The 25,993-nt window shown below is 35.9% G+C and overlaps 1 protein-coding gene across 2 annotated transcripts in view; it reads right to left on the bottom strand.

Moving 5' to 3' along the window:
* Positions 1–25,993, bottom strand: part of ITGAV (integrin subunit alpha V) — a 108,854-nt gene that overhangs the window by 37,588 nt on the left and 45,273 nt on the right. For both annotated transcript variants that reach the window (XM_070359325.1, XM_070359315.1), the window contains exons 3-12: positions 21,184–21,275; positions 18,203–18,317; positions 13,401–13,462; positions 11,446–11,491; positions 5,510–5,635; positions 4,588–4,632; positions 3,811–3,854; positions 3,666–3,722; positions 791–843; positions 183–385 (exon numbers count right to left, since the gene is read on the bottom strand). In XM_070359325.1, coding sequence (XP_070215426.1) covers positions 183–385; positions 791–843; positions 3,666–3,722; positions 3,811–3,854; positions 4,588–4,632; positions 5,510–5,635; positions 11,446–11,491; positions 13,401–13,462; positions 18,203–18,317; positions 21,184–21,275 — 843 coding nt within the window. The remainder of the gene's footprint in view (positions 1–182; positions 386–790; positions 844–3,665; positions 3,723–3,810; positions 3,855–4,587; positions 4,633–5,509; positions 5,636–11,445; positions 11,492–13,400; positions 13,463–18,202; positions 18,318–21,183; positions 21,276–25,993) is intronic.

The following is a 25,993-nucleotide window of genomic DNA, read 5'->3' as shown; positions in this document are numbered from 1 at the left end:
TTTTTGAAAATTCCCCTCTGATTTTTAAGGGAAATGAACAACCTGTCGTTGAACCTAGTGTGTCACTCAAATCCTTCCTTCCAGGAAGGAGGTTTGCTCGTGTGAGCTTCTATAAATAGGGTATAGGACTTTTTCAAGTGGCCACAGAAAATCAGGGACCTTCGGCTCTTCACACTCCTTACCATTGAAGCCATCCTGGTCTAGATCTCCCAAAGGGGCTATGGCGCTGCCGAACCTTGCAAAGACCTCAAAACCATTCAGCTTGATGGTCTGGAAGTCCCCCGAAGCTTTCTGCAGAGACACCGAGACCTGCCCCACCTCCTGGAGTTTGCCATCAGAACCGCGATCCATGAAGAGAGGTGCGCCGATAAACACATCTGCGTAACTAAAACAACAGAATCGTTTTCACGAAGGCAAGATCAAATTCCATGTGACTATTAATAATCATTTTCTTTCTTAGTTGAAACTCAAGTTTTCCTCTTTCTACCTCTCTTAAGGCCACATTTGAAATGACCATTTCTAATTCAAACCTTCCTTCAGTTCTTTTAAGAAACTACGAGTAATTCGTAAGATTATTTTATTCCTTCATACTATAAAAGCTATTGAAAGGAATTATTAACAACATAAAGATTTTCTAGTATTCGTGATTAAGGCTGCATCAAATTGGTTCCTTAAATAGGAAGATTAGTGGGAAGGAGACAGAGAAACAGAAGGAAAAATGTTTAGTTTTAGTAAAGCATTCATAAACACAAGAGGAAAACTGTTTCTGAAAACATTTTTTAAAACTTACTCATCCCCATTAATGTCAGTGGCAGCGACAGAAAATCCAAAATATGCAGCCATCTGGATAATGAGATGAAAATGAAATGTTTACAATTTCATCCAACTAATTTAGAAAATTAATATTTGTTGTGTATTTACCAAATAGAAAGGATTACTTTTTTCTCTGCATATAGTGTTTCAATCTAAGTTTCTTCTTTTGTTTATTCTACCAAAACAATGACCGTCAGTTAATGAGGCTTGTATACTTTCCTAGATTTACTGGCAAGACAGCAATGTGTCTTGGAAGACATTCCAGTGTCTTCAGCACACGCCATTCACAAGTCCAAGTACAATCAAGGCTCCTCCTGAGGCCTCACCTCCTATCTCCTGTCCTCTCTACTTACCCAAAGACACCAGACACACTACCAGAAAGACAGACAAGACATTTCAACTGAACACAAGAAGTTATAAATGATGCCAGAGCAGTAAAAATAATAAATACTAATTTTAATAGGTCATAAATAGTTTTGGAGAAGGCAATGGCAACCCACTCTAGTACTCTTGCCTGGAAAATCCCATGGACAGAGGAGCCTGGTAGGCTGCAGTCCATGGGGTCGCTAAGAGTCGGGCATGACTGAGCGACTTTACTTTCACTTTTCACTTTCATGCATTGGAGAAGGAAATGGCAACCCACTCCAGTGTTCTTGCCTGGAGAATCCCAGGGACAGAGGAGCCTAGTGGGCTGCCGTCTATGGGGTTGCACAGAGTCCGACACGACTGACGCGACTTAGCAGCAGCAGCAGCAAATAGTTCTTCCTATGTGAAACCACTACAACTCAAAAGAAATTACTGTTTGGAAAGATACAGAATGGAGTTCCTTTTTGTTTCACATCTCAATCAATTATGTGCCAGTGGTTTTGCTTTTAAATTGCATGTAGTACAAATGTGCTTGGGTTTATCATGGGCTTGTTTTGCAGAGAAGGAATGTCCTCTCCTCACCACAGGAGACTGCTGGCCATCATAGACAGAGCAGTCTGGCTGGAAATACATGTGAAAAAAAAAAGTTCTAAACAGATTCCAACATACAAAACAAAACTAGGAGTGATGACAGACTAAAGATGAACTAAAATGAAAGATGAATCAACAAACCACTTACTAAAAGTGGTTAGTAAATCTTCCAAAATTCGATTAGCTGAGCTATCAGGAGGGAGATTCCCAGGTTAATCTATTTTGAATTTATACAGTGTAACTGAGAAAATGAAAGACAAAGTCTGTGTTGAATCACAAGGTCAGAACATGTGTAATGAAGTGTGCTGTATTAGGGGTACCATGATAAAGTGCTGGCTGGAATTTAACAGAATACTACTCTTGGATTGTGGTCTCTCAGGTTACTGGGCCTGAAACTGCAAAGAAAGGATGTCACTGACTGAGAAAAGTCTTGTCCTGTGTTATTATCATTGAAGTTTTTCCCTTGGATTTTCACCACATCCCCATAAGGAAGCTACCAGGATCCCTATTTTTGTACGTAAGCCATCAGATTGACAATGCTAAACACTGTATCCAATGCAGTAAGACTGAGTAGTGAGAACCCAGGTCAGTCCGAATGCAAACCCTGCTTTCCTCCACAAAAGAGCTGAGGACAAAGAGAAAGCATCAGGGACCAAGTACAAGACCCAGAGACACACACGGGCACCCGACTGCAGAAGCTGCTTGAGGACAAGAAGCCACAACAGCACAAAGGGATAGCCGCCCCTGCCACAGCCGTAACAGCTGATAATTGCACATGTCAACCCTGACGGCCACACAAGCGGGACGTTCCTGGGGACCTCGAGTCTAGTTTCCCAGCCTATCAATCCTCTCGCAAAGCCAAACAGTCTCAACTGAACAAGAAGTGGGCTTAAATCCTAGATGTGCAAACTAGGAGATGCTTTTTTCTACCACTGATTTAAGTTTTCCTTTATTGTTACAGGTACACCTCGGAGATGCTGTAAGTTCAGTTCCAGACCAGACCACCGCAACAAACTGAACAGCCCAATAAAGTGAGTCACACAAATTTTTTGGTTTCCCATACATATAGCATTTAAACTTTACTATAGTCTATAAGTGTGCAATATCATTATGTCTAAAAAAACAATGTATGTATCTTCATCTTAAAATACTTTATCACTAAAAAATACTAACCATCATCTGACAACTCAGGGTTGCCACAAACTTTCAGTTTGTAAAAAAAACAAGCAGAATCTATGAAATGTATTAATAACGAAATGCATTTCATTATTAACGAAAACATGGTATTCCTATACTAACTTACCATTTCATTCTTTGAGACATACAAAAGAGAATATTGTAAAACACCTATAATTATAGAGAATGTCTAGTACTTAAAAGTACTAATTAGTAATTGAAGAATGTTGTATTTCATATAGTACAAATGAAGTTTACTTGTAATATCTATACTTAACACATCTTGGCCATGCTTTGTTTTACATCTAATAAAATTAAAAGGTCATTCTTTAGAGAGATCATTCTTTAAAAAAAAAAAAAAGCATAGATCATTCTTTAAAAGAGAATTTAATGTTATTAGCAAACAAAAAGGAAATTTTTTAGTTTTGTTATGTGTTCAATTTGATTTTGTATTTCCTTTTTTAAAAAACTATTGTTAACAATTACAAAAGGGTTTGCTTAAATAAATTACTCTGGTTAAAACAAAGGTGAAATATTTAAAGCCTATTTTATATTTATAATATCCACTATTAAACCAATAGTTACTATATATTAAATATTAAACCCTCGGAATATTACCAAGAAAAGTTGTTAAAGATAGTAGGAAGTGTTGGTGTCAAAATGTTAAGTGAAAAAATAAACAAAAAAAAAACAAACCCCACAATATTTCAAAAGCATACCTGTTCACCAGTAAAATTGTGTAAGGAGGACATGTTTTTCCCATCATAAATATAAACCTGTGCAAGAAAAACAAAAGCATATGAAATAGAGTAAAATACAAAATAACCCAGAGATTTTTTAGAAAATACCTTTTAAGTTTCCTACCATTCCCAAAGTCCTCGCTGCTCTTGGAACTCCTGAAACGAAGTCTGAAAAGAAAAAAATTACTTCTTTTTAAGACCAATACTGGCAACTCCAACAGTAAGTGGCTATGTCAGACAGCTTTAAGTTTTGTTATTTCAGTAGACAGTAAATATGAGATCTTAAAAACTTGGGACTCCATAATAAATGACCCAAGCATTGATTTTAACCACAAAATCAAATCTTTACAAAATATGGAAAGATTCTTGAAGACTTCAAATAAATGCATGTGTGCCCTTAAGGTATTTATAATCTTGTGAAAGAGAGCAGACAAGAGAAAAGGGCTTAAGGATGAAGAAAAGCTGTACATACAGTAATAAAAAATAATCCAGAGTCAAGTGAAACAAGGCTGAGGCTGCAATGATACAGAAACGTGATCAAATCAGGCCAAGTCTAGGCTCCCAAGACTGAGCTCTGAAAACGGACAAAGAGAAGATATAGACAGAGCCCAGAAAGTTACAGATGATGTGTCCAAAGAAAGCAGGAACTATTAAACTGTGCCTCCCCAAGAGAACTGAACCCACCACACGTAAGAAGGAAAGAGCCGAAGAAACAGCTGGAACTGAGAGCAGACAGAGGTCGCTGAGGTGCTCAGCTCCCTTGGCTACCTAAAAGAGATTTACCCGGGACCATGCTCAGTTTCAAAACTCTTTAACTGCTGAAATTTTTCAGTGCCACCTGTTTCAAATGCGTAGTCTAAATTTTTTAAAGACGATTAAATCTAGTTCAAGCACGTCGTACCATCTATGCCATCACCGTTGAAATCTCCGACGGCCACTGAGTAACCTAAAGAGGAACCAAAGGTAAAACACCATCAGAGCAGAACTGATTATCTTCAACTTATTTGCAGGCTAAGCTTTCCTGGAAAATACCTTCAACTAATTCCTTTAATTATGTAATATTTTGTCCTCTAGGAGAAATGGGTTCACATGTGCATGATAAATGAATCTTGAAGAAAATAAGGGCGCTAAATAATCAAATAGTATATCTCTGTTAGAAATATAAGACTGTTTTATCAACTTTACAAAGGAGTCAGTTAAAAACAGGGCAAATTTGCAATCTGGCGTAAAGGAGTAACAAAGAACAGATTTTCTCAATCAGCAAAATACTATTTCTGTCATGTATACTTGGTTTAATGAATAAGAGAAACTTAGAACAAAAGTAAATAAATCCTAAACCAAAACTGTAGTTTAATACAGTGAATAGAAGTTCAAGAATCAGACTGCCTGGGTTGGAATCTGAGAAAAGCAAAGTTATAAGTGGAAGACTTTAGGCAAAGACTTCAGACTTTATTTTGCCTCTCTGTGCCTCAGTGTCTTTATCTATAAAATGGGAGTAATAACAGCACACTGTCACAGACTTGTGAGGATAAATGAGTTATTAACGATAAAGCTCTTAGAACAACATCCAGAATGCAGCAAGCACATCTTAAAGACTATCCATTATTATTATCACTGTGTAAATAATCATGCCTTTAATTTCAGCTACTGAAATACAACATAATCTAGGTACTCAATAACAATTTGAAATTATATGTTCCTTATTTTAAGAAAATCTTAATCTATTTCACAGAAAAGATTTTTCTACTGAAAGCAGCATATGCAAATATAGGACAAATCTACCGCAACACCAGAAAGTGAATCCATATTTCGATTTTACCTACCCAAATAACTGTCATCAAAAATAGCTTGTGCAGTCCGGGTTGCTAACTGGTTATTATACTTGATGCTGTAAACTTTGGGGTCATATTTAGATACAATTTCTGCTACTTGATCAGAAATGAGTTGACCTGAAAGAAATATATAAAATAAATTATAATTTAAAATGAGCTGTCCTGAAAACAATATATAAAATAATTGACAATTTTCTAGCAGAATCTTATGATGCAGATGATGGATAGCACCTGCATGAAAGGAAAGAGATTAGATATAAATATTTCTGCTTATTAGCCTTAAACAACTCTTCATGATCCTAAATCTGAAATTTTATTATTTTTAAGTCACAATTATTTCTATTCAAGGCTAGTATTTAATCTCTGCTAAAAAGCAAAAATTTATAAATACAGAATTTAATTCACTAAAAAGTCATTGTTAAATAAATGGAATCATAAAATCAAGGATTGTTTCCCAACCAAATTTCAAGTTAGAACTTGAAAAATCTACTGAAATTATTTTTACTTTCATAATTGGTTAAACCTGATTTTTTTTTTTTTTTTTAATTTATTTATTTATTTTAATTTTATTTTTAAACTTTACAATATTGTATTGGTTCTGCCATATATCGAAATGAATCCGCCACAGGCATACATGTGTTCCCCATCCTGAACCCTCCTCCCTCCTCCCTCCCCATACCATCCTTCTGGGTCGTCCAAGTGCACCAGCCCCAAGCATCCAGTATCATGCATCGAATCTGGACTGGCGACTCGTTTCATATATGATATTATACATATTTCAATGCTATTCTCCCAAATCATCCCACCCTCTCTCCCACAGAGTCCAAAAGACTGTTCTGTACATCAGTGTCTCTTTTGCTGTCTCATATATAGGGTTATCATTACCATCTTTCTAAATTCCATATATATGCGTTAGTATACTGTATTGGTGTTTTTCTTTCTGGCTTACTTCCCTCTGTATAATAGGCTCCAGTTTCATCCACCTCATTTGAACCGACTCAAATGTATTCTTTTTAATGGCTGAGTAATACTCCATTGTGTATATGTACCACTGCTTTCTTATCCAGTCATCTGCTGATGGACATCTAGGTTGCTTCCATGTCCTGGCTATTATAAAGAGTGCTGCGATGAACATTGGGGTACACGTGTCTCTTTCCCTTCTGGTTTCCTCAGTGTGTATGCCCAGCAGTGGGATTGCTGGATCATAAGGCAGTTCTATTTCCTGTTTTTTAAGGAATCTCCACACTGTTCTCCATAGTGGCTGTACTAGTTTGCATTCCCACCAACAGTGTAAGAGGGTTCCCTTTTCTCCACATCCTCTCCAGCATTTATTGCTTGTAGACTTTTGGATCGCAGCCATTCTGACTGGCGTGAAACAGTACCTCATAGTGCTTTTGATTTGCATTTCTCTGATAATGAGTGATATTGAGCATCTTTTCATGTATTTGTTAGCCATCTGTATGTCTTCTTTGGAGAAATGTCTATTTAGTTCTTTGGCCCATTTTTTGATTGGGTCATTTATTTTTCTGGAATTGAGCTGCAGGAGTTGCTTGTATATTTTTCAGATCAGTTGTTTGTCAGTTGCTTCATTTGCTATTATTTTCTCCCATTCTGAAGGCTGTCTTTTCACCTTGCTTAGAGTTTCCTTTGTTGTGCAGAAGCTTTTAAGTTTAATTAGGTTCCATTTGTTTATTTTTGCTTTTATTTCCAATATTCTGGGAGGTGGGTCATAGAGGATCCTGCTGGGATATATGTCAGAGAGTGTTTTGCCTATGTTCTCCTCTAGGAGTTTTATAGTTTCTGGTCTTACGTTGAGATCTTTAATCCATTTTGAGTTTATTTTTGTGTATGGTGTTAGAAAGTGCTCTAGTTTCATTCTTTTACAAGTGGTTGACCAGTTTTCCCAGCATCACTTGTTAAAGAGATTATCTTTAATCCATTTATATTCTTGCCTTCTTTGTCAAAGATAAGGTGTCCATATGTGCGTGGATTAATCTCCGGGCTTTCTATTTTGTTCCATTGATCTATATTTCTGTCTTTGTGCCAGTACCATAATGTCTTGATGACTGTGGCTTTGTAGTAGAGCCTGAAGTCAGGCAGGTTGGTTCCTCCACGTCCATTCTTCTTTCTCAAGAAAGCTTTGGCTATTCGAGGTTTTTTGTATTTCCACACAAACTGTGAAATTATTTGTTCTAGCTCTGTGAAGAATACCGTTGGTAGCTTGATAGGGATTGCGTTGAATCTATAAATTGCTTTGGATAGTATACTCATTTTCACTATATTGATTCTTCCAATCCATGAACATGGTATATTTCTCCATCTATTAGTGTTCTCTTTGATTTCTTTCACCGGTGTTTTATAGTTTTCTATATATAGGTCTTTAGTTTCTTTAGGTAGATATATTCCTAAGCATTTTATTCTTTTCGTTGCAATGGTGAATGGAATTTTCCTTAATTTCTCTTTCTATTTTCTCATTATTAGTGTATAGGAATGCAAGGGATTTCTGTGTGTTGATTTTATATCCTGCAACTTTACTATAATCATTGATTAGTTCTAGTAATTTTCTGGTGGAGTCTTTAGGGTTTTCTATGTAGAGGATCATGTCATCTGCAAATAGTGAGAGTTTTACTTCTTCTTTTCCAATTTGGATTCCTTTTATTTCTTTTTCTGCTCTGATTGCTGTGGCCAAAACTTCTAAAACTATATTGAATAGTAATGGTGAAAGTGGGCACCCTTGTCTTGTTCCTGACTTTAGAGGAAATGCTTTCAATTTTTCACCATTGAGGATAATGTTTGCTGTGGGTTTGTCATATATAGCTTTTATTATGTTGAGGTATGTTCCTTCTGTTCCTGCTTTCTGGAGAGTTTTTATCATAAATGGATGTTGAATTTTGTCAAAGGCTTTCTCTGCATCTATTGAGATGATCATATTGTTTTTATTTTTCAATTTGTTAATGTGGTGTATTACATTGATTAATATGCGGATATTGAAGAATCCTTGCATCCCTGGGATAAAGCCCACTTGGTCATAGTGTATGACCTTTTTAATGTGTTGTTGGATTCTGATTGCTAGAATTTTGTTAAGGATTTTTGCATCTATGTTCATCAGTGATATTGGCCTGTAGTTTTCTTTTTTTGTGGCATCTTTGTCAGGTTTTGGTATTAGGGTGATAGTGGCCTCATAGAATGAGTTTGGAAGTTTACCTTCCTCTGCAATTTTCTGGAAGAGTTTGAGTAGGATAGGTGTTAGCTCTTCTCTAAATTTTTGGTAGAATTCAGCTGTGGAGCCATCTGGACCTGGGCTTTTGTTTGCTGGAAGATTTTTGATTACAGTTTCAATTTCTGTGCCTGTGATGGGTCTGTTAAGATTTTCTATTTCTTCCTCGTTCAGTTTTGGAAAGTTGTACTTTTCTAAGAATTTGTCCATTTCTTCCACGTTGTCCATTTTATTGGCATATAATTGCTGGTAGTAGTCTCTTATGATCCTTTGTATTTCTGTGTTGTCTGTTGTGATCTCTCCATTTTCATTTCTAATTTTATTGATTTGATTTTTTTCCCTTTGTTTCTTGATGAGTCTGGCTAATGGTTTGTCAATCTTAATGAGCTATTTGGACACCTTTATGCAGCAGCCTGAATGAGTGACTGCATTTTCTTCACAACCTTAAGTTATCGAGTACACAAGAAAGCCAGACACCTACATGAAAGTCAGATTGCCTCCTTGTACCCAAGAAAGGCTGTTTGATTTATTAAATGCCATCTCCGTAACATATGGAAAACAATCTCTTCATTTCTGCTATTTCAGAAAGAAAATCGTAATAGCTAAAGATTATCAGTTTAGTTCCAATTTTTCCAGTCACATACGCTGAGTTTGTAGGGCAGAACACTTTCTGTCCGGATCTCTAATTTATTATCTTTGCCTGCGTGTGTGTGTGCTTACTTGTGTCTTGACTCTTTGCGACCCCATGGACAGCAGCCCACCAGACTCCTCTGTCCATGGGGTTTTCCAGGCAAGAACACTGGAGTGGGTTGCCATTTCCTTCTCCAGGGAATATTCTCAACCCAGGGATCAAACCCACATCTCCTGCATCATTGCAGGTGGATTCTTTACTGCTTGAGCAATTGGGGAATCCCATCATCTTGCCTAAATGGTATCTAACACATAGGAGAGATTCCTTAAATATTTGCTGAATCAAAGAACACAGGAACATTTATCATGTCTTTGGAATAAAACATCATTATCATTTTCTCTATTCTTACAGAGACAATTCTGAGATCTATGGGAAAATTCATCCTAATATCTTATGTATTCCCAATGAAACATGCTGATTTTAATCTTATTAAAATATTATCTGCCCAGTCACTGAGTTTTTAGTAACATATTATATACCATTTATAATAAATCAATAGTATCTGTGCTAATTTATAATAAACAGGAATGCCTGCATTGTGCAATATTCAAAGTATTAAAAGAACAAGTAATTTTAATATATTCACAATTGTGTCTCTTAAAAAGTCCTGACCGAGAATCAAAAAATCCATCTTTGGTTCCCACACATGCCCATGAGACACTTCCTTCTCTTCCACTGAATGATATACCTAGCAGCAAAGAGGAAAATGAACCCATGTTTTATAGCTAACTAGAAAGCATTAATATATATTTTCTTACATATAATTAGAACTGCTATTTTCATTTTTATTGTAAGGCTGCAAAACTCAAGTATAATTCTCCTACATCATTTCATCTTCCAATAGAGGTATAATTCACAGAAATTCAAATCTTTCAGTTTTAGTTAATATGTGTCATGTTGATCCTCTTTGCCTGATTTTTCTTTTTCTCCTTTGCCATCCCTTCCAATTTCTCACTTATTCCCACTTTTCATTCCTTATTTTCCTTCCACCTTGTTTTTCCTTCAGCAAATCTCTTTCTTTAGTTCCCTTTCTATAAAGCAAAAGCACAGGTTTTCCTATAAGGAAACAAGTAAAGAAAGCACAGAGCAGAATACAGAAGTAAAATTCAGAATCAGAAAGTACTTGCAAATCAATATAGTCAGAGATTTTCCAGTTCTTCCAAATATTGGCAATGCTTGAATAACAGAATACCAATAAACAAAAAAGTCTTGATTTGGTAAATGGTACTTTTTAACAGAAAATAAACATATGAATATATTGACTAAATAAATAATTATGTTTCTAATGATAAGTGAAACATAAATCAAATAAGCAGATATAGTTAAGAAAATAATGACCTGTTATACATTTGTTCAAATGGCAATTTTATTAATCCTCTGGAAATGACTAAAGAATGCAGATTTTTACTTCAATCACCAATGCTAATATATTCTTTTGAAATTTAGTAAGATCCTCTATTTTTACAACTTCCCAAATACAAAGAAATCATTCTTGATGTCAGTGGTTAATGAGAAAATAACCACATCAATAATCTAATGTGCAAATTAATTTTAAAACCATGAGCTTTTGGAAGGCCACAATTTACCTACAGCTCCTCATACTTCCTAATGATTAATTATATAATTTCCTCTAAAGTACAGAGATGACGTATATAAGCAATAAAAATTAATTACTTTAAATTACTTTATAATTTACTTTTAAAATATTTAGTTTATTTTCTACTAGAAATGCATATGTCATATATTGTTATATATTTTACATATACCTTATATGATGTTGCAGTCCTTTTTAAAATAATTATATATAGATAGTGGTTATCCATTTAATTTTTTTTCATTTCTTTCTTTTAAATAATTTGAAAAGTCTCAAAGCCTGGTGGGCTGCCGTCTATGGGGTTGCAGAGAGTCAGACATGACTGAAGCGACTTAGCAGCAGCAGCAGCAGCAAAGATACATGATAAGCCAGATGAGTCTGAAATATAGTCATTACTGGGTAATTTTTAAAAAAGATTAACCTACCTTGCCAATAAAAACTACCAGGACCACCAAGAAGTACTCTGTCAGCCTAGATTAAATCAAACAAAAAGATATATATTTTAAAACAGATAGCTTTAAAAACTGAGAGCAATATAATAAACATAAAAGCTACACATTCATGTATATATGACATATATATGCATATACATTAAAGCAAACAAAATCATAAATCTTAAACCCAGGTGATTCCATAATTTTCACTGTACCTTTTCTAAAACACAATACAATAACTATTAAAAAGGAGGCCTATATTCATTTAATATATGAAAATATACAAATACATATATACATACAGATTCTGTAGATCTTGACTGCTTCACATACTTGGTATGAAGTACTGTCAGCAAAGTATTATTAGTTACAGTAAGAAAAAAAGTCACTCCTTAATTTTGTTTATTACATTTGTGACTACACTGACAAATTTCCTTTCTAATAATCATTAAATTTTTTTTAAGCTAAAGCAAAATTTGTAGTGTCATGTAGATCTAAACAGGAGTGAGGTTTGAGGGTACATTTTTCAGGGTATGTTATGTATACAAATTACACTTGACTAACATTTCTTATATCTGTAATAATTTACAAGTATCTAATTCAAGATAGTGTTTTGAGCATATTTTAAAAATTTCTTCTCACTGGAGAAAAGAGAAAAACTTTCTCCAAATACACATACAGCCTTTGAAGCTTTCAACAATCTCCTGCCTTGGCTATGTAAAAGATATTTCTAAGTTGTCTGCTTTAAAATGACACCACTTTTCGAAATGAGTTGAAGACAGCAGTTAATTTAGCAAAGACTATTCATGGTATGGGAATATTTCTGGAGTTATAGTTGTATTGGTTTAAGTACAGAAACTATGAACACTTCTTGTTTTAATACATCTATTTGAAAATACATCATCCAAGTTGAAACCTTTTATGTGTTAATACACTTTACCTCTCTTTGTTCTGCTTCCTTAAATTTTAAATTATGAGTAATTATGAATAAATTTTGAATTATGAGTTTCAAACTGAGTGAATTAAAATTAACTGCTTGATAAGGAGAGTTAACTAAAATTATTAGTACCTAATATTTAAGATTAAAAATATAAATTTATAAAAATAAGAAAATGCTTTATTAGTTTCTCTGAACCATGATTATAGTTTCTGTGCTTTTAGTAAATTTAAGGTACTTTGCTTACATTTTCTAAGTCATATTAAGTTTTCTAAGAAAGCTCTACTTTTATTCAAGCAATGTGTTTTTGAGACTTCTCTAGGAGTAATTAATTTTCTCAATTTGTTATTCAAAATGCTCATATATCCCACAAAAAACCACACAAAGACAAAAGTAAATTATATAAAATATTTAAGAAAAATTTCCTTTGAAAATATACATGGAATTCTTATTTTTTAAAAAATGATGAAAAATTATCAACTCTAGAGAGCATATCAGCTTAGTTAAAAATACATAAAGCCCTATATATGAGATTTCTTACAGTAATTAAACTTCTTCATCTTTATTTATTGCCTATGGGCACATAATAGATGGCAAACATGCATGTTTTTCAACTTTTATTAACTAAACCCTGATTTGTAAAAACTCCCATTGATAGCTTTTATGAAAACTCAATTTCAGGCAAAAATAGAAAGCTTTACTATAACAGTCTGTAAATCTATCCAACTGGAAGTTTTAATATTAAGTCATAATTGCTGTCTATCTTCTGCTAAGGAGATTTTCTACTATTTTCCATTCCCTTTTTGATGAATATTTCAAATAAGCAACGTCTCCTAGGGAGAGAACAGTATCAAGCAAAGGATATCAAATGCATGGGTAATTTTTATTAGATGTTTCCATAAAACAGGTAATAGTTACAGAGAATACGAAGTATTATCCAATAATTTTTAACCATGGTTTAGATAACAAGGTAGATCTGAATCTCATTCAGTCTTAAATGAGAACTTACTTTAGTAAAATCAATGCTGAATCCTCCTTGACAAAATCCCTGTCCATCAGCATCAATATTTTCTAAAATAAAAAGATTGGAAATATACACAAACCCAAAAACAAACAAATAACACAAAACAAAACATGAGAAAAATCTGATATCACTGTAAGATAATGTACTAGTCTTGGAGAGTGTTCATTCATTCAGGTTCTTAATGGGTTATTAACACATTCTTAAAAAGTTAGTAGGCATGTTTATCAACACCCATTCATCAGAAATGGCAACACAGAGAGATGAAAGTAACTAGACCAGTCAGCAAGGGGCAGAAAGATCATCTAAGATAGTGGATTTCAAACTTTATTTTTATACAGAAAGATTATAGTTTATATCATAGCTCACACAACCCAACATAACACGCATTGTATTTCATTCCATCTTTTAAAAAACTGGTTATGACCCATTCTTTGATTTCATTTAACAATGATGAGTCATGATCTTTGAGTTAAAAACTCCAATCTGAAATTTCTAATTCTTACTATTATTCCCCTACAGTTGCTAGGTCTTTGCTAAGTTATTATGAAGACTAATAAGCAGATATCTGCATTCCAATACATTTATAGCCAACAACAACAACAAATCTGAAAAAAACATAGTTCAGAATTTAGGGAGATGGCCTAGTTGAATTTTCTGCAGAGAGCAAAATATACCCTGAAAACACATTTAGAAAGCCAACTTTTTAAAACATGACACTTTTAAGTATATTCCAAATGATGACAGACTCAACTGTTTTACTCTTTCACAATTACCCCTTTCCCATAGTTCTCACAAAAGGGGACAATTAGCCAATTAATTTAAATTAGCTCTAATCACTAGTAATACTGTACCTAGAATAGAGGTAACAGTGAGCAAGTCTTTTCCTTGTTTTATTTTGAGGATAATAAGAGCAATGAAAAACAGCTACTCTTTAGTCATCAAGGAATTATTGTAGTCAATGCCACAATATCTAAATAATTATGATATAATATTCCTGTATTTGCCACCCAAATACAGTAACCAAAAATACCTACTTTCAGTCATAAGGACAACTTGCAAGAATTTTTGTCAAATACTCCCATCAAAATTTTTGAACCCATTTTTAAAACCTGGGAACTGCCCTAAGATTACACACTTAATATCTAAATTTAGAAATTTTTTTAGAAAATAGCCTCAAGAGTATAATGCTCCCCCAATGTAAATTTTTCTAACCAAGAGGGAATGGGAAAATGTAGGGCTGGGGTTTCCAGTGTCTAGTGAATCATAGTAAGGAATTCTGCTCTGACCTCAAGTCAGCCTTTTATTTCCTTTATTCGAGTTGCATCTGGGGAACTCTTTTAAGCTATTTATAAAGACATCCTTTTTTGATTATCTTACTGTACAGTTATCTACTTTATTTGGTTTCCCAGAACATCCAACTAGAAAACATTACTGTCTTTTAAAAATGTAACAGGTACATATTAAACAGTGCAAATGTAAAGAATTTTCTGTTGACTATAACCTATTTCAGGGAAGGCTTTTGTTTTTATTTGTATGGACAGTTAATATTTTTCCTAATTGTTAAGCCTGACAATATTATATTTAATGTTACTGATCGTGATAGTAAGAGCAGCTAGTGTTTATCAAGCCCTTACTGTGAGTCCGGTACTGTACTAAAGCACTTAAATTCTTTTCAAATTTACACAGCAAAATTCTATGAGAATAACAGTAGCCCTATTCTATGAGAGATAGTATTATTAGTCACCACTTATATCTAAGGAAATTAAGGCTCACAGAAATTAAGGAATTTAACCATGGCAAACCTGCTAGTAAATAAAAGAGAGTGGATCTGAGGTGAAGAGTGGCTATACGATTAAGGCTGCAGTATCTCAAACCAGCAGTGTATTTGTAATTCCCCAAGCAACCATCAAGGGAAAGAAAAGAAAACTAGAAATGATACCTGAGAAAAATCTATGTGCAAATAATATTATCATCAGAAAGTAGAAAGAACAAAGACTCGGTCTGAGCCTGAAGCTGAAAGACTATTTAAATCATATGATTTGTGGTTCAGGCACTTTTAGAACAGAAAGACATTCAGCCTTTTGTGCAATGCCCAAGAACGGGCATAGATATAATAATGAAAAGCCAAAAGCAAACATAATCAGTAATAAGGTAAATTTTTACAGAGAGTAAAGTTCCATAAATTCACATAGGTCACAATAAAAATGAAAGCAAATAAACAAACAAATGAACAACAACAAACCCACAAACTACCACCACACCAAAACAAGCAGTTATCAAGAAGTTGGCAGTGTAGCCCTACAAAACTGGCATTCCCATGTAAAATCAGTCATAGGGCTAGCTTACATAATTTATTGAAGTATGAAGAAGCCATAAACTACAAAAATTGCCTCTGAAGTCTTTTGTCTAAATCAGTGTTTTATTAATGATCAATCACCCACGACTGTAGACAAGCAGGTTGTCGGCAGATAAGAATACAACCCAAGTTCTCAGATTCCCACTCTTGAGTGTGTTCCTCTGGGCCGTTTGCCTTTTGTACTTTAGGCCTGCATGTAGCTTAATATTTTAAAGGTTGAGCCCAAAAGTACACACAATGATCAAGAGATACTGAAAGCCAGACTTACTAGGAAGAAGGCATTCACTTTGATTTTTTTTTTTTTTTTTTTAGATTTTTCTCTGCTTTTTCTCATACTTGAGGTATTATTATCGGTAAAGGGCCAGGTAATAAATGTTTCAGGGGCTAGACAGCCTCTGTGGCAAGAATTCAACTCTCCCATTGTAGATATTAATAGCATGTGAACAAATGGGTGTGGTTATGTTCCAGTCAAACTTTATTTACAAAAACAGGCTCACAAGTCATAGTTTGCTGACCTGATTTGGATGTTAAATACTTTGGAAAGTAAGTTTAAAATGTCTGTGCTTAAACCAAATAAGTGAAGGCATTATGCAGCAGCTACATCATGCAAACAGTCTTAATCGTTTAAATACATGTTAAGAAAAGAACTGGTCATTAGCGAAGAGGCAAAATGACGAAAAATACTAGCCAAACATCGCAGTATATCCTCAAGGGACCATCATCATTAGAATGCTTGTTTTCAGAAGGTTTCTTGTCCTCTTACATCAGGAATTAATTCAAACCTGCACTTGTGAGAGCAGAATGTACTCTCTATAGAAAAGCTGTGCTTAGTACAAAGGCAGCTGAAATGGCAAACGTTTCCTATTGCTAGTAATACAGGGAAAAGGTTCCTCTGGAATAAGACAGACCCGGGTTTATATCCTCATTAGATCACTCAGCACCATAACATGCAGGAAAAAACCGTGACTTCAATTGTCTAGATCTCGGTTCCCACATGTATCGGAGGAGAATAAGGATGATTTTACAGGTGTGCCCACCACACAAACAGTAAGTTACAAGTATGGCACACAATGGTTAGTTCATCCTTGAGAGCTACAAAATTATCTTTTCATAATAGGAATATTTTTGCAATACAAAAATTAAAAACACAAATTTAGTCCTCCCATTTTCCACACGCCACCAGAGAACAGTACCGTGACCAAAACACCGACAAAACGTGGCAACACAGATGGCGTCAGGAACTGGGGATAAAGCTGCCTGTTCCCTCCATCCTGCGCACTGTGCGCCTCCTGCCCTCCCAGAGTAAACGACGTGGTTCCACGTACATATCATTCTTTTCATGTTTGCCTCCCACTTACAGAAGTAGGAGCAAGGCAGTAGGCCAAGAAAACAAGCATTTAGCAAAGTGATCTGCAGTTTCTCAGAGGTTCAACTGCTTAGAATTTTGAAGACTAAGTTGATCCTTTGACCTGATGTCCGAAGTCGCCTGACGAGGAAAAAAGAGTCCAGCAGTAAGAATCTTACATGTTGTGCCTTTGTTATTAACTTTCTCTACTACACTACCTAGTCACCAGTGAAGCAGAAAGAGTAAAGGCCTAAAAAGTGCTCCAGGTATAAACACCATACTGCATTTCAGTAAGAGATTTTTATGTTTCTGATATGGAGATCTGGGGTGGTGGCCAACTCAACGATGGTGGAGAAGCTAAAGCACTGCAGTCTCCAGGAAGGAAAGAACATACAGCGTTTGGAAAGCATAATTAAAATTATAAATGCTCAAAGTCATCTTTAGTCACAATATAAATTTCACTGGAAATTTCAAATAATATTAGAGAACAGGGTGAGATCTTTTAGATCATCAAGAAGAGTGAGTCTAGTTAACAGACTGACAAAGAGACTGATTAAAGCAAGGAAATTCACACTCTGACTCCTGAGCCCAATGTTCTATCTTCCTATAAAAAATCTGGCTTCTTAAGATATAATTTTTTTTTAACTTTTAACACCATTATTAATATAAAGCTGTGAGCTCTCAAACTTTGGTTTCCATCAGAATTACCTCGTAGAGTTTGTTAAAAATGCAGGTAGCCAGGCCTGATCTAGACCTGCTGAATCAGAATCATTAGCTGTGGGGCCTGCATCTCTGATAAAGTTCAAGACAGCACCTTTTGACTAATAGTGACTAAAAATGCAGGTTTCCAAAATCAAATGTTAATTGTTACTGACCAAGGAAAAGGAAAACAACAGTTCTTAGGAAGAAAAGATAAGCCTTTGACTGTTTTTTGACATTTCTTTACATTAATAAAACTGCTTTCATTTTGCTCTCTCAAACATCATGGTATGTCTACAAATTTTAACACATACACACACACACATTTTTAACAGCCTAGGCTTCCCAATCCTCTTGGTAAAAGCTAGTACAACTTCCAACACATACTTGATCTGCATGGAGCATACTCAACAGTCTTTGTTCCGTCCTGAAGAAAGCATGTTCCCACAGGCTCTCTTTCCTGCTTCATCTCAGTCCTCCAGTGATACAGTGGGGCACAGGCCTGGAATCAAAGGGGGGAGTCCATGCATAAACATTTTCTGAAAAAAATTAGTGTTTCAGACAATATATAACATCTTTTTATAAGCATTAACAAAAATTAATCAAACCTATACTCTTAAATTCCTTATCATAGTAGTGGATAAGATTTTTATAAGTACTCTTCTCACATGCTTCTAAAGGCCGTATATGTAGTCTAGGTTTTGATTTTGTTTTTTTCCCAAAATAGTTAGCAAAATCATTATTCCATGCAGTACCTTTTTGATTTTAGGTACAGGTCACAGACCAACTCAATACTTTAACTAAATAATATATCTCTAACCTATAAAACAAATAATTTATCAAATAAGGGAGTAAAAGAATTTGCAGCATTTATTTTACTTACTTTTCAAATAGACTACGACCTTTTTGCTTTCAGGGCTATAGATTTCAACACTACGTATAAGTGGCAGAACCAATGTTTGAATAGCATAGTAATCTACCAAAGTATAACAATTCAATTTGCTGGAAAAAAAAAAAAATCAATAAATTTTCTATAATATCCTTTGAAGCAAAACATTTTAAAACAAACACCGCAAACAATGCTGAGCTATATTTACCCGAAAAACTGGAAGTAAGCAATTGTACTACTTCTCTACGTGTACCTGACTTCCAGGGTGGAGTATTACCACTTCTGCGTATTCTTGCTTGCCTCTACCTCTTTCTGCCCAGAATGCCACTACTCTCAACTCCTCCCCTCACCTCTAACTGCAATTTGACACATTCCTAAGCGCCACTGAAATATTACTTCCTAAATAAACCCTTCCTTGATGCCCCACAATCCAATGGGAAAGAAAGAAAATACTAAATACTATGCAGCTAATTAAAATAGGGAAGGGCTGTCTGAGGAAATGAAAGTAGAGCTGAAATCAGACTGACAAGGAGCCAGCTCAAGTGAAAAGCAGTAAGTTACACATAAGATAAGCAGAGGGACAAACACTAAGGAACTAACTGAAATGACTTGGTATGGAAGGAATCAAAAAATTAGTGTACTACACATGTAAGATGGAGTGAGATGCTGGCAGAGAGACAGCAGCCAGTGACTGGACTATGAAGATGCTGATAAAAGCAAGGATGAACAGATTTTTTTTTTCTGAGAGTGATGAAAAGCTGCTTAATTGTTTGAATCAGGAAGGTAAAATGCTCTGGTTCACTCTGGTCCCTCTATAAAGAACGTGTTGTAGCTGGGGCAAGAGAGGAAGCAGAGAGGTGAGAGGTGCTACTACACTGGCCCAGGAGAGTAATGATGGGGGCTTGGCACAGGACAGAAATAGTGGAGATGATGATTTATTGAGGGGTGGAATCCTGGAAGCTGAAGGCAGAACCGACTGGGGTTGCTGAGGAATGGCGTAGAGTCATGCTTTTAAGATGAGGATGTTTTATATGGAAACAGTTACTTCCCTGGTTTTTCCTTTATGACAGAGGGTAAGACTTCTGTTTTGGTTCACATTTATTTTGAGTACTAATGAGATATCTAAATGGAAATGCCAAATTGGCAGTTTGGAAATACAACTTGAAAGATACAAGAACAATTAAGAGCTGGAGATGTAGATTTGCGGATTATGATATACAGATTGTATTCACAGTCACAGGATAGGTTAGGAGCTGCTAGATAAAAGGTACAGTTCAAGAAAATAGGAGCCCAGACCAAAGCTCAGACACTCCAACATTTAGAAAATAAGCAGAAGTAGAGCTACTAAAGGTGATGGAAAAGGAGCAAGTGGTAAGGGAGGAAACTGGAAGAGTACAGTCCCAGGAGCCAAGGAAAGAAAAGTATTTCAAAAAGTGTGGCTCAAGTGACCTTGCTGAATAGTGTTGAGGGGCCAAGAAAAATATTCTTGACCTGAAAGTCAAAAGTGACCTTGCCCATGCCTACCTGAGCCAGACAGGAAGGGCTGGGAAGAGGAAGGAAAGTGAGAAAGTGGAGACAGTTACTACAGAAAACATTTCAACAAGTCTTCAAAAAGATGAGCAAAGGAAGGAGACTATAGCAAAGAGGAAGATGAGGCAAAGGTAAGGGTGTTTTATTCGTAAGGAAAGGAGGTACTAGGGCATTTGAGTAATCAAAGCCACACTGTTCATAAACCTTGCTGGAGAGAAACAAATTCCCAGGGAACTACCAAATGGGGCAGAAAAAATGTCCAATGTAGGAATGACAGTGAAAGTAGCAAAAGCCAAGTCTATGAAGGGTGAAAGAGAAGGTATCCTTAGAAGGGGTTCAGTTCAGTTCAGGCGCTCAGTTGTGTCCGACTCTTTGCAACCCCGTGAACCGCAGCACGCCAGGCCTCCCTGTCCATCACCAACTCCAGGAGTCCACCCAAACCCATGTCCATAGAGTCAGTGATGCCATCCAGCCATCTCATCCTCTGTCATCCCCTTTGCCTCCTACCCTCAATCTTTCCCGGCATCAGGGTCTTTTCCAATGAGTCAGCTCTTCGCATGAGGTGGCCAAAGTATTAGAGTTTCAGCTTCAATAGCAGTCCTTCCAATGAACACCCACGACTGATCTCCTTTAGGATGGACTGGTTGGATCTCCTTGCAGTCCAAGGGACTCTCAAGAGTCTTCTCCAACACCACAGTTTAAAAGCAACAATTCTTCAGTGCTCAGCCTTCTTTATAGTCCAACTCTCACATCCATACATGACTACTGGAAAAACCATAGCCTTGACTAGATGGACCTTTGTGTACAAAGTAATTAGAGCTATGTTATCGGAATAGACTCTGTGCCCCTGAGCACACTGAATTTTACTATCAGCTTTCAAACACAAAACTTCCTGTGTTTTCACATAAATTGACTAAATTTAACCTGTGAGTAAAAGCGTAAAACTTACCAAAATTTTATCCTGTTTTGACCTCACAGATGCTCCAAACCACTGATGAGACTTAAACTCCAATGGATCATCCTTGGCATAATCTCTGTTGCCTAAAATAAAATAAAATAAAATTTAAAACTTTTTTTAAAAGCATGAGGGTGAGAATCAAAATATGCTTTCTTTGTATAACAGAGTTTATTTCAACTCAGTGAGGTTTACAAATAGCATGCCTCTGATTAATCAAATTTGGCTACTTATTTCATACACTTTAAAACATTATATACTTTATACTTTCAACTAGTCAGAAAAATAAAATGCAAGATGACTTGGAAGTATATCAGATTTGTTACTTGCCCTATCAATGATCATAATATAGATGTGTAAAAGTCACAATAAGTGAAATTTTCCAGTTGCTTAATTATAAGATAATTAACTATTAAATACCTTTTGTATTCCCCAAAGTTCTTTCTGTAGCATAAAGATATTTCTAAAAATAGAAAGCTATGAAACACCTTTATAGAACACCAACAGTTAAAGACTAAAGTAAAAGACTAAGATCTTGCAAATGACATTATACCATGAGTCAGAGTCCAGGAGACATTATTTGGCTGGTAGGAAAAAGAACTAGATTTGGCACACTACATGCAAACATTTATTTTTCAGCCTACATTATTGAAAAAATTATTTCCAGTATACCAAGTACTCGTAAAGCACTATAGATTTTAAAAGAAAAAGATAAAAATATTTTCTACAAGAAAGTTCTTGATCGGCTCAATGAAAAAGAAATTACAGAAATAAATCCATAAACTATTAGGAGAGACTATTCTTAAAGACTAGTCTGTTCCTCTTAAAATCTACTTATAATAATCATTCCTTATAAACAGATATTTCAATAACTATACTGGAGAGATATATCAGACCAGTGTCAGCTTTAAGAATGCCAGCCAATATGTAAATATCATCAGGAGGTTTGATTAAATCTATTCTCTAAATCTCAACCTTCTAAGATAGTGCTTATGGTTATTCAATTCCATTTTGAGGACTTTTAAGATCAACTGAAGAATTATAAATAATTAATGATCATTTCAATAATGCCAGACATTTCATAGGCAAGATGAAGGACATATTAGCTATACAATTCTTTTAACTTTTTTGTTGTTTTTGCAAAAAAAATAAATAATTTGAATTGTCACTCTCCAAAGTCCTCTGCTGCTGCTGCTGCTGCTAAGTCGCTTCAGTCGTGTCCGAATCTGTGCGACCCCAGAGACGGCAGCCCACCAGGCCCCACAGTCTCTGGGATTCTCCAGGCAAGAACACTGGAGTGGGTTGCCATTTCCTCCTCCAATGTATGAAAGTGAAAACTGAAGTCGCTCAGTCATGTTGGACTCTTAGCGACCCAATGGACTGCAGCCTACCAGGCTCCTCCATCCATGGGATTTTCTAGGCAAGAGTACTGGAGTGAGTTGCCATTGCCTTCTCCGCCAAAGTCCTCTATCTGTAGTCTAAACACCACTCACTTTTGTCAGTGGTCACAAAGCACCTTTTTATTGGTAAAGGGAGGGAGGAAGGATGAATGAACTAACTAATATATGCCTTTTACCAAGAAAATCAAGGTTTCCCAAGAGTGGTTGGCTTGCCTTTGATGCTGATGTTCACATGCTGACCTCACTGGCAATAAGACACATCAGTGACCTAAAGGTCCCCCAACAGTCCATGTGCTCCCTTACATTTCCCATCCTCCCAGTTAGATTAAAGCCACACAACTCATTTTAATCAATAAGTTAAGTGCAGAAGTGGCATGTGTTCCTTCTAGCTCAAGTCAGTTAAGAGTGGATATGACTTCAGCAGTCATCAAGTAAATGCAAATCAAAACTACAATAAGGTGTCATCTCATACCAGTTAAGAAGGCTATTATCAGATGTGGAGAAAAGGGAACCCTGATACACTGCTGGTTGGCAATGTAAATTGGTCCAGCCATTATGGAAAATGGTATGGAGGCGACATAAGAAATTAAAGATAGGACTATTATTGTATGATCTGGCAATTCCACTCTAGGAATATACCTGAAGGAAATATACCACTATCTTAAGGCAAAATCTGTACTCCCTTGTCACTGAAGTATCATTAACAACAGTCAAGACATAGAAGCAACTTAAATGTCGATGGTTGAATGAACTAAAAAAAAAAAGAAAATACAGTCTATAATTAAAATGGAGTATTGTTCAACCTTAAGAAAAAAAAATCCTTCCATGTCCACCAATATGGTTGGATCTAGGAGGCATTATGTTACGGGAAATAAGCCAGACACAGAAAAACAAATGTTTCATTGTATCACTTATATGTTAAATCTCAAATTGTCATTTCATTTTAAAAAACAAGGCAAAACAAAAACAGTGGATATAAATTCTCCATGTTTTTTTTCTCTCATCTATGAAACTGAAAACAATAGATGGTGTGGAATTCCTTAACGAAAGAAGCCATAGTTCAAGTTTCCAAACCATCAAAAACAGCCAAATGATCAATACAAATAGATGACATGAGCAAGAACTTATCCTTTTTTAAGTGAGTAAGATCTGGGTATTTGTTTTAAGGGAAAAAAAAAATGTTGTTATTGCAGTACAGCCTAGCACAGTTTGAGCAACATATATTCTAAAAACAAAACACTAAAAATGGCCTGACCTACAACTGCAAAGAGGCTTTGCCCTTGGAAGAACTGGATTCAATTAATAGTTTTTTCTAGGATTTTAGCCAATAAATGTATGATTACAAGCTATGTAATAGGATTTTTAAAAAATCCACTGCAAGCTGAGTTCTCTCACTGGCTTTCTATTCTATTCTTTTCTGCAAAGGAAATAAAGGCATCGCCCCTCCCTGACATTACTGAGAAATACAGTATGAAACTGAAACAGTTGGTGCCTGGAGGGATACACTTCCAGTCACCATCACCTGATAAACTCAGGTAAGCTTAGCCTGAGGGAACTGACGTTATGGACTTATGTATCTGAACAGAAGGTACAGCATTATCACAATTGCTGCCTTCTACTTCTGCTTTCATTTAAAACAGCCTTTTCAGCAAGACCCTAAAGATATCCAAGCAGAAGCACAATTTTTCTGTATTTCTGTATTTTGTTCTTTCATGAACCAAAGTACCACACTGGAGAGGTGCAACTCAAATTAATTCAAATTATGGCTCTATACAGTTCCTCATACTCTAATAAAACTTCAATTAAAAAAAAAAATGCAGACCCAACATCACTATATTCTTGCAAATATAAGTATTCCTGCCTAAAGATATCTGGTATAGCTTCCTCAAAAATGTCAATGTCATAAAAGACAAAAGAAAAATAGTAAGATTCAAGATTAAAAGAGAACAATGAGACATGGCAACCCAATGCAAGATATGATCCTTGACTGACTCTTTTGTCTGAAGAAATTTTTCAAGTTACATAGGACTTTATTCGGAGAAGGCAATGGCACCCCACTCCAGTACTCCTGCCTGGAAAATCCCATGGACAGAGGAGCCTGGTAGGCTGCAGTCCATGGAATTGTTGAGGGTCGTACATGAACGAACGACTTCACTTTCACTTTTCACTTTCATGCATTGGAGAAGGAAATGGCAACCCACTCCAGTGTTCTTGCCGAGAGAATCCCAGAGACGGGGGAGCCTGGTGGGCGGCCGTCTATGGGGTCACAGAGAGTCGGACACGACTGAAGCGACTTAGCAGCAGCAGCAGCAGGACTTTATTAGATACCGTATTGTAATAATGACACATGTCTAGTCTGTGATGATGACAGTGCTGTGGTTATAAAAGGAAGGTCCTAGTTATGGGGAACTATCTGCTATAGGAAGTATTCTGGGGGTAAAGTTCCACAATGTCTGCAAGAATACTTGAATCTAGGTGAAGGGGATACTGTTCATTACATTACAGTTTCAAATTTTCTGTAAGTTTAAAATTTTGCAAAATAAAAGTACAGCAGTCAGCAAGTAAAACTGTATGTACTGTAGGCCAACAACAGAATATCTTTTATTTCCACTCTTTATCATATTTACTCTGGGCTTCCCAGGTGGTGCTAATGGTAAGGAATCCACATGCCAATACAGGAGATGTGGGTTCAGTCTCTGGGTCATGAATATCCCCTACAGGAGGAAATGGCAACCCACTCCAGTGTTCTTGCCTGGAAAACTCCACGGACAGAAGAGCCTGGTAGGCTACAGTCCATGGACTCGCCAAGAATTGGACACGACCGACCACAAACATATACACACACACACACACACATACACACACACATTTACTCTAATAATACCATTAAAAGTATTATAAAACAAATGAAAAAAATAAATATGAAATAAATAAAGCCATATGCAAAGACAAATCTGAAGACTACAATCCTACCATGAAGAAACAAAACAGCCTCTGCTTACATTTTGGTATCTATCCTAAACATCTGTTTTAGGAATACATGCATATTCTTTTATGTAAAATAGATATTTTAAGCCAGTATTTAAAAAACACTCAGAGAACAAGATGGCAGAGGAGTAGGTGGATGTGGAGTACATCTCTCTCCACAGATACATCAGGAATACACGTTCAGACACAGAAGTGCACACAGAACACCAGCTGAGAGCGGACAGGAGTACCTGACAAGCAGAAAAGAACATATAGACCCAGGCAAAACTCAGTAGGATGAAGGAACTAGGTGGGAAACAGGAGTGCTAGTAGGACTGGACCTGCCCTCGGCGGGTAGGGGAAAGAGCAGGGGTCCGATCCCCACATCAGGGCAATTGTCTGAGTCAGAGGAGACACATTTAAGGCTGAGAATGAAA

The sequence above is a fragment of the Bos mutus genome, chromosome 2 (genome assembly GCF_027580195.1).
Source record: "Bos mutus isolate GX-2022 chromosome 2, NWIPB_WYAK_1.1, whole genome shotgun sequence".
NCBI lineage: Eukaryota > Metazoa > Chordata > Mammalia > Artiodactyla > Bovidae > Bos > Bos mutus.
The sequence above is the reverse complement of the archived record's forward strand: the minus strand, read 5'-3'. Positions and strand labels throughout refer to the sequence as shown.